This window comes from Ailuropoda melanoleuca, chromosome 16, assembly GCF_002007445.2.
Source record: "Ailuropoda melanoleuca isolate Jingjing chromosome 16, ASM200744v2, whole genome shotgun sequence".
NCBI lineage: Eukaryota > Metazoa > Chordata > Mammalia > Carnivora > Ursidae > Ailuropoda > Ailuropoda melanoleuca.
Window position 1 is genome coordinate 85,795,796 of NC_048233.1, and position 9,205 is coordinate 85,805,000.

Here is a 9,205-nt window from a genome sequence, read left to right on the forward strand (position 1 = left end):
GCTAACCCGTGTGTCTGAGTGGGGAACAGTAGTAGGAACCCCCAAACCCTGGTCAGCCTGCCGGTTCAGCTTAGTCGTTTGGACAGGGCACAGTCACGTCTTCAGGTCTCTGGTGGAGCAGGAACCTGTGAGGGGAGGTCCGTCCTGCTTGAGCCCCTAGGGGCAGACTGGGACTGAGAGCTGGCGATTACACAGACAGGGTTCCGTGCAACCCGCGCGCGAGCCCTTCCTGACTCCACAAGTTGTCCCCATACTGAAGGCCTGGAGGGTCAGCTCCCAGAGGACTGTAGGGCACATCATTGTCCGCCGCAAGATGGGAAAAGCAAAAGCAGGTAGTCTTTCTACAGCTGAGTTTATTCCACGGAAGCACCATCCTTCATTGTGGGATTGTGTCCTTAGTATTTCTCGGGTGAGAAACCTTTCTTGAATCGAGTGATGGTGATGGCAAGTGAAAAGTTTTTTTCTAAGCCTCCTTCCCAGGCAGAAATTGAAAATGGGCAATCTGTCAGGCCCATTCTCCCCTTTTTCCACACATACCCCCTTTAAGAAAAATCTTCTTAAACATTTTGTGGGACCATGAAATCCAAAAGTGGGGAGTCATCGAATTATAACCACCAATCTGGGATCTGAGGAGGGCGGGCACCAGGTCTGTTCTAGGCCCAGGTGTGTGTCAGGCAGGGGTGGGAGGTGCAGGGTCTTCTTGGGCCACTGTGACCCTCGGCTTCTCCCTGCCCATCTTCCCCAGGCAGCCCAGCTAGAGGCAACACGGCCCCCTCGGCTCCGCTACCTGCTGGTAGTTTCCACAAGAGAACATCTGAGCCAGGATGAGACCGTCCTCCTGGGGGTGGACTTCCCCGATAGCAGGTGGGAGCAGGGAGAGGAAGGGAGGGGGGCAAGGAAGTGAGATGCTGAGAGACAATGGCTTTTCTTCTGTCCCCTGCCAGTTCTCCCAGCTGCACCCTGGGCCTGGTCTTGCCTCTCTGGAGTGACACTCAGGTGTACCTAGATGGAGACGGGTAAGAGGTGGCAACTAGGGGTAGAGAGGGGAGAGGTGGGGCCTGCAGGGTGACGCGTATGGTGGGGCAGCTGGGCCCTGGGGAGCCGTGGGCCTGCTCAGCTCTACCTCAGATTTGCTGTGTGATCCTAGACAAGTCACCTAGCTTCTTTGGGCCTCAGCTACCCTGTATCTGGCACATGGGGCTTGTCTTGAAGCCCAGTACTGTGTACGTATTCTGAGGACCAGCTTCACAAGGTGGCTAGTGGGGTGGCCTCTCAGGGGCTCTGTCCCAGAGCCTGGAGTTGGGTTCTACCCCCACCTGATCTCTTCCAGGGGCTTCAGTGTGACATCTGGTGGGCAAAGCCGAATCTTCAAGCCGATCTCCATCCAGACCATGTGGTAAGGGTTAGGTTGGTCCAGTCTCGGGCCCGCCTCCTCTTCTCAGAGATGACTGCAGGGTCTGGGGAGGGGTGGCAGGGAGGACAGTGTGACCCAGCCACTCCCCTGTCCTAGGGCCACGCTCCAGGTGCTGCACCAGGCGTGTGAGGCAGCTCTCGGCAGTGGCCTTGTGCCGGGGGGCAGCGCCCTGGCCTGGGCTGGACAGTACCAGGAGAGGCTGAGCTCGGACCAGAGCTGCGTCAACGAGTGGATGGCCATGGCCGATCTGGAGTCTCTGCGCCCTCCCAGTGCCGAGCCTGGCCGGTCAGTGCAGGGAGGGGAGGAGAGGGAGGGTGCCGTGGCGGAGTGGGGAAGGGGTCCCTGGACTGACGGGCTCGGCTCCCAGGCCCTCAGAACAGGTGCAGATGGAGCAGGCGATCCGGGCTGAGCTGTGGGAGGTGCTGGACACCAGTGACCTGGAGAGCGTCACTTCCAAAGAGGTGGGCTGGGGGGTGCCTGGCTGGCTCAGTCGGTCCAGCATGCGACTGTTGATCTCGGCGTCATGAGTTCAAGCCCCACTTTGGGCATAGAGCTTACTTTAAAAAAAAACAAAAACCCAACAATACAGAAAACCCAAAGAGGTGGTGGGCTGGTGCTGGGGAGGAGCAGGGGTGAGGAGGGAGCTGGGCCCCAGGCAGGGGGTAGGGGTCTGGGGGGGGGTCCTCCAGCTGGGGCAGAGCTTTCCTCTCTTCCTTCCCACCTCGCTTTCCTCCTGTCCTGAGCCTCCCGTCCAGTCCCCCACGCCTGGCCCCAGCTCCTCTGTCTAGATGGGACAGGCCCTGTCCCCTGTGGCCCCAGAGGGAAGGGTGGGCCATCAGGATGCTTGCAAGGCGCCCCCTGAGCCTCGGCGCCTCCGTGGCTCTGCCTGCAGATCCGCCAGGCCCTGGAGCTGCGCCTGGGCCGGCCGCTCCAACAGTACCGGGACTTCATCGACAACCAGATGCTGCTGCTCATGGCCCAGCAGGACCACGCCTCCCGCATCTTCCCCCACCTCTACCTGGTGAGCAGCTGCGGGAGGGGTGAGGGCGGGGCTGAGGGCGCTGCAGCTGGGGGGACGGAGGGTGATGCTCCCCTCCCTCCGCAGGGCTCAGAGTGGAACGCGGCCAACCTGGAGGAGCTGCAGAGAAACAGGTAGGGCTCTGAGCCCCTCAGGACTGCCCACCCTCTGTCTCCCGGCTTCCCTTGGCCTCCCCGCAAGGGGCAACCTGGCCAGAAAGCCCCAGACCCACCCTGAGGAGCTGCCAGCTCCAGTGCCCGCCCCGCCCTTGGGGCTGCTCCCCCTGCAAGGCCTCGGGCTGGCGAGAAGGGCCTGCTGGCGGCTGGGCTCGCTGGGCCCACTCGCCCTCCCCACTGTGTAAAGCCAGCCCCAGACACAGGGCCTCAGTCACACGGAGAAGGGGGGCAGCCGCCGGAGTCCTGACCCCCTTTCCCAAGCAGGAAAGCTCCTCTCCACTGACCCCGCCTCAAGGGAGAAGCGCGTGTCCCTCTTCCAGGGGACCTGGCCGCCCGCTCTCCTAGGTCTCTGCCACTGGCCCACCGTGGGCTTCTGGGAAAGCCGCTGGGGCCCCCGGCACCCCCGCGGCTGCAGGTGCACGCGGTCTCAGTTCTCTCAGAGCTGTTTTCTGACTGCCTTCGGAGAATACTAGAAGGCTGAGTGCTGGACCAGAGGGGGAAACTCCAGGCCGGCAGGGCGACAGGATTCGCTCAGGGTCACGGCCATCTCCTCCCCGCCTGACTCTCCGAACCAGCCAGGCCGCGCCGGGTCTGCTGGCCGCTGGGCCTCTCGTCCCTGGCTGAGGTCAGCCAGGCCTCCCGCCCTCCGCCGCAGGGTCAGCCACATCTTGAACATGGCCCGCGAGATCGACAACTTCTACCCCGAGCGCTTCATCTACCACAACGTGCGCCTCTGGGACGAGGAGTCGGCCCAGCTGCTGCCCCACTGGAAGGAGACGCACCGCTTCGTGGAGGCCGCAAGGTGGGGCTCCCCCGGCCCCGTGCCCTCGTGGCGCCGGCTCTGCCCTCAGCTCTAGGACTCCCTCTGGCCTTTGCCCCCACCTCTGCTCTGGGTGGAGCCCGGCCCGCCCCTCCCCTACGCCGGCGGGGCGGGGGGAGCTGACCCTGTGGCCTCCGCAGAGCGCAGGGCACTCGGGTGCTGGTCCACTGCAAGATGGGCGTCAGCCGCTCCGCCGCCACCGTGGTCGCTTACGCCATGAAGCAGTACGGCTGGAGCCTGGAGCAGGCCCTGCGCCACGTGCAGGAGCTGCGGCCCATCGCCCGCCCCAACCCTGGCTTTCTGCGCCAGCTGCAGACCTACCAGGGCATCCTGACCGCCAGGTTGGAGGGGGAGATGCGGGGCGGGGGAGAGAGCAGGCAGGTGCCGAGGCTGGGGGGCTGCTGGGCCACTCAGAGCTGACTCAGGGTTACCTCCTTACAGCCGGCAGAGCCATCTGTGGGAGCAGAAAGCGGGTGGGGTCTCCCCAGAGGAGCCCCTCGCCCCGGATGTCTCTGCTCCATTGCCACCTCTTCCGCCAGAGCCGGGGGGCAGTGGGGAGGTGAAGGCTATGGGTTTGCAGGAGAGCCACGCGGCCCCAAAAGAAGAGCCTGGGCCACGGCCCCGTATCAACCTCCGAGGGGTCATGAGGTCCATCAGCCTCCTGGAACCTTCCTCGGAGCCGGAAAGCGCCTCAGGGGCCGGTGATCTGCCGGAGGTGAGGCCGGGGCGTGGGGAGGAGCCCAGGCTGGGGCACAGTGCGGGACAGAAGTAGGAGGGGCAGATGCGGGGAGGAAGAAGAGAGACCAGGACCTCTCCCTGGCTGGCTCCGTTTCATGCCCTCAAAGCAGCCAAGGAGATGCAGTGGGGGCCAGTGAGCACTGCCGTCTGTGGGAGCTGGAGAGCAGTCGCGGGGCCAGGGGCAACCGCGGGCATCTGAGGGGGCTTCCGGGCCGAGACAGTCCTGGGCACGCTCAGCCTGATGAAAGGACTTGCTTCCTCCGCGGGCCAGGAGCTGGACGGCCAACTGCTGACCCTAGATGAGGTGGATGGGATGGTCTCTGCGGTCCCTCCCAAATCTGACAACCCATCAGAGGATGGGGTACAGGGGGGTCATGGCACCCACACAACCAACTACCAGCCTGAACAGTGGAGCCTCATCTCTGTGCTAAGTGCTGCGGGACACAAGTAGAAGACCAGAGGCTGACCTTTGCCTTAGGAAGCCAGACACAACACACACACACACACCCCACCCCACCCCACCAAGATGGCCGACCTGGAGGAAGGAGCGCTCGTCACGGAGGGCGGGAACATTTGGGAGAGGCTTCCTGGAGGAGGCGGCACTGGGGATGGATGGTTGATGGATGAGTGTGGGTGTTCCTAAAGGCAGAGTGTCTTCACCTGGCACCCAGCTCAGAGCCCAGCCCCTGGAAGGCTCTCAGGACTGACTGTACAAAGGCAGGGGGAGGCAAGAGGAGGAAGGGGCCTCAAGGATGTAGCAGGTTCCGGGAAGCTCAGGAGGGCTTGTGGGGCCAGGAGGTTGTAGACAGATGAAGGCTGAGGGGCAGGGACGGTGGGGCTGGGTGGTGTCTTCTCTCCCGTGGAAATGTGACCCATGAGTAGCCCAGTTTCTCTGCACGCACTTACCATTCCACACCTGCCCGTTTGCAGGCTTTGTGCTCAGTGCCCCTGCCCTGGAAAGACTTCTCAGTGATTCTTCTTCTACTCTGCCCCTGCCAGGTGTTTTCGTCAAATGAGTCTTCAGAGGAAGACCTTCCAGAGCCCTTCCCGCAGCTCTCGAAGGCCAAGGGAGGCAGGCGGGGTGGCAAGGGGCCTTGGCCTGCCCTGAAGTCCCGCCAGTCTGTGGTTGCCCTCAACAGCGCCGCCCTGGTGGCCACGCGGACCCAGGCCTTCCAGGAGCAGGGGGAGGCCGGCTCTTCCTCCAGACCCAGGCTCCGGGGGAAGGTGGTGAGGCAGGCCAGCGTGGATGGCAGTGGGGAGGAGGGCGAGGCCTGAGCCCTCACACATGGCCACGGCCCCCTAGACACAAATAGAGGGGCCCGCACACGGCTCCTGGGACGAGCAGCCTTCACTCCTGCCAGCCTGTCCACATTCCTTTTAGCTCCTCCCCAGGTGGCCCTAAGACTCCATCACTACAGCCTCGGCTGCTACAGCCTTAAGTCTCAGACATGTCCTCCTCTCCAAGGGCTCAAGACCTTCTCTGTCTATAATGGGGATGTGACAGAGAGACTGAAGATACCTTCGGGGGGCAAGAACACCTTGCTTCATTCTCAGTTGCTGCCCAAAACATTCACTTGCAGCCACAGAATACAAAACTGAGTTTCCCAGTGCAGAAAGGCTCCTGCTCCCTCCCTGCCCCACTCCCATCTGCCTCACCCCTGCCCCCTTCATTCCTGTGGTCCACCAGGCTAGAGAACCAGTGGCCCTTAAAGGCCAAGAGTAACCTCAGTCCCCAGGCCTGGCGGCTCTGAGGAGCGGAGAGCTGGCCCGCAGGTGGGCTGGCCGGTTGGCCTCCCTCTCACACTCCACGACCGCCGATCTCTTGCTGCTGCCCCCACCCGCCACCGCTCCCCCACAGCACTGCGCTGGGTCACAGGACACCAGGCCAAAGAGAGTCTTCTTTTTGTCCTTTATGGCCTCTGGCCAGTCAGTTTTTCACAGTCTTAATAGTATCTGGCTTTGTACTTAGAAATAAACATTTTCGTATTATTTTCACTTTTATGATAAAGCTGTCTGCCTGTGAGTCTGATCCTTCTCTGGTTACACAAGGAGTCTGGTCTCTCCTAGCCCGTGTGGTCTCCTCACAGCTCCCCTGTGTCTGGTGACAGGCCTGTCTGGGGGAGTGGTGGGTTTGGGGTGGAGTGGGAGAAAGAATGGGGAAGAGAAGAGGGGAAACCAGTGCTATCTCCCTCATCTCCTAGGGCAGGGCCTGCGTAAATGTTAGCTGCCCACGCGCCCCTCAGGCAGGTTGGCGGGTGGGGGGGGGCAAGCCTACACTGGGCAGCAGGTGCTTGGCTCTGTTGGGACAGCTGAAGGGAGTTACCTGTGAGGAAGTGCGAGCTGCCAACGCCTATCTGGACAGGACCAAGCCTGTTCCAGAAGCTAAGGCTCCTTTTGGACACTTGATGATAGTTCTCGAGCACATTTTGGGTCCCAAGAATCTTCCTCCTGCCATGACGCAACAGAGCCTGATTTTCCAAGCGGGCCCATCACTGCTGAGAAAGAAGGTCCCTTGATGAGCCCTCCCCTTCTAGGTACAGGTTCCCTTTGGTCAGGTTTAGTGTTCAAGGAGAATAAGTGGTCCCGCCTTTGTCACTTCTGTCCCCTGTTCCCAAGATCATATTCTCTACTTTGTTTGGGGTTGGGGGTGAGTATGCAACTCCTTCCTTCAAAGATGACTCAGAGGTAGGAGTTGGCACCAAATGTTCTCATTGATTGAGAACTCATGCCCCATTTTAAGGCCATTTCTCATCCAGACCCTGGTGGGACCCCAGCACTGCTCTAGCCCTGGATTACCAAGGGCCAGGGAGCCTGGTTCTAGCCCTGGCTTTGCCACTCAGAAGTTATGCCACCTCAAGTCTCTGTTTCTTTCTGTAAAACAAAGGGATTAGATCCGGAAATCCCCAAGTGCCCCTCTTCCCGCTTTGATATTTTAACAATATATGTCTTCTATACATTGATAGAATTCACCCTCAACATGTTCTTTAGAAGAGGAACCATTTGTACCTATCTGTGGAGGACCTGCCTAGGGTCAAGGTAGGGTCCAGAGAAGCCAGTCTGATTCTTTTTTTTTTTTTTTAAGATTTTATTTATTAATTTGACAGAGAGAGAGACAGCCAGCGAGAGAGGGAACATAAGCAGGGGGGAGTGGGAGAGGAAGAAGCAGGCTCCCAGCGGAAGAGCCTGATGTGCGGCTAGATCCCAGAACGCCAGGATCACGCCCTGAGCCGAAGGCAGACACTTAATGACTGAGCCCCCCAGGCGTCCCCCAGTCTGATTCTTGATCCACTTGGCTGGTCCACTCTTCTGAGCAAGCAGTGGGGACTGTCTGCCATCATACAGCCAGCCATGAGTCCCACCCAGACTGCCCTTTCAGTGGTCCCAAGCCACGCTAGGAGCAGGTAGGGTGACAGTGTCAGGAGGGAAGCCAAGGCCAGGCCCTGCCCTCCTGCAGCCTCTGCAGCTGGGAGAGAGGTTCCTATCATGAACTCTGAGCTCCGGGGCTGACCAGAATCTATGCAGGACTCCAAGAAGTAAGAATTCAGCACACATTTTCCAATCCATCATAGGAAACCACTGTTACAGCTTCTTCTGAGTCCCCCCAAAGACATTCTATGCTTATATCATCAAATATAATTATTATTGTAAAAACATAAATTACAGCCTATTAACATTCTGCACTTTGAACATTTTTTCATAGCACAAAGAGTTGCATATCAGTTCAGGAAGCTCTGCCTAATTTCTAAAATGATCATACATATTCTTTTTCTTTTTTTTAAGATTTTATTTATTGACTTGTGGGGTGGAGGGAGGGAGGGGGAGAGCACAGAGCGGGGGAGTGAAAGAGAGAAGCAGACTCCCCACTGAGCAGAGAGTTTGAGGTGGGACTTCATCCCAGGATACTGGGATCATGACCTGAGCCAAGGGCAGACGCTTAACCGACTGAGCCACCCAGGCGCCCCAAAACATGTTCTTTTCTACAGACTCCACTATTTAAGTGGTCATCTACTGAAGAACATTTAGATTGTTTATGAATTTTTATTCCAAGTAATGCTTAAGTACTCTTCGTATATCCTTTCTTGTGCACACACGGCCCGAAACCTGTAGGACGTATTTCTAGAACTGCTGAAGCAAAGTCTCTTTGCATTTAATTTTGAAAGGCATTGCCTCATTTCCTTCCAAGAAGTTGCACCAATGTACAGCAAATGGGAATGCCTGTCTATGTCCTTAAAGGACTGTCCAGCCTACAACACTCCAATGTCATTTCCATCCAACCTCGCAACACTCCCAGGCGAAAGAGCAGGCATTATAACTATCACCTTTTTGCAAACAGGAAACTGAGGCCCAGAGAAGTCACTGAGTCTCTGGTGGGGCCTGAGATAGATCCTAAGTTTCTAGATCTCAGCCCGGAGGCCTAACTCGGAGGGACGGGGCGGCTCCCAGGCAGGGTCCCCCGGATTCACCAGTTCTGACCGAGGCTGTCTGGAGGGACGGGCAGGATGACTCCTGCTCACCGAATCCCAAGTCGGTCCCCAGCCGCGGCAGGAGCCTCCCAGGCGCTGGGCCAGTCGCCCAGCCCCGACGTGAACCCTCGTGCAACGAGGAGCTCGCGTCCCTCGGACAGCAGGTGCCTCCTAGGCCAGCTCCCACCTTCACGGAGTCCTCCCTCCGCCGGCCCGGTCAGCCGGGCTAGGACGGACCCCGAGCCAGGGCGGCCCCTCATCAGGACTGGATGTCAAAGGGCAAAACTGTGCGCGCCGAAGAGAGGGTGCCCCCGCCGCTTCACCCTGCGCCCCAGACGCCTCAGAGCCGCGGCTGCCAAGAGAAACTACCTTTCAGGCCTCCGCGGCCTCTCCTACGCCAGCAGCGCCCGGGCGGGGGTTTGGGGGTGGCGGGGGCGGGGAGGACCCAGAAGCTCGGAACCCACTGCAACGCTCGGGCGCCATCTCGCGTCCGTTCTTTTGACCGCCGGGTGGCAGCCCGGAAACTACACTTCCCACCGTGCCTAGCGCGTCCGCGCAGGCGCGAAGAGCCTCTCT

At 59.6% G+C, this 9,205-nt stretch overlaps 1 protein-coding gene across 1 annotated transcript; it reads left to right on the forward strand.

The window, feature by feature from the left end:
* Positions 1 to 580: 580 nt before the first annotated feature.
* On the forward strand, positions 581 to 6,174 carry LOC117796618 (protein phosphatase Slingshot homolog 3-like; the record flags this gene model as incomplete). Its single annotated transcript, XM_034644843.1, has 11 exons — positions 581 to 864; positions 945 to 1,016; positions 1,331 to 1,396; positions 1,511 to 1,699; positions 1,782 to 1,875; positions 2,307 to 2,435; positions 2,520 to 2,566; positions 3,264 to 3,410; positions 3,569 to 3,769; positions 3,870 to 4,143; positions 5,166 to 6,174. Coding segments are annotated over 11 exons (1,779 nt in total), but the record flags the coding sequence as incomplete, so codon positions are not given.
* Positions 6,175 to 9,205: the final 3,031 nt, after the last annotated feature.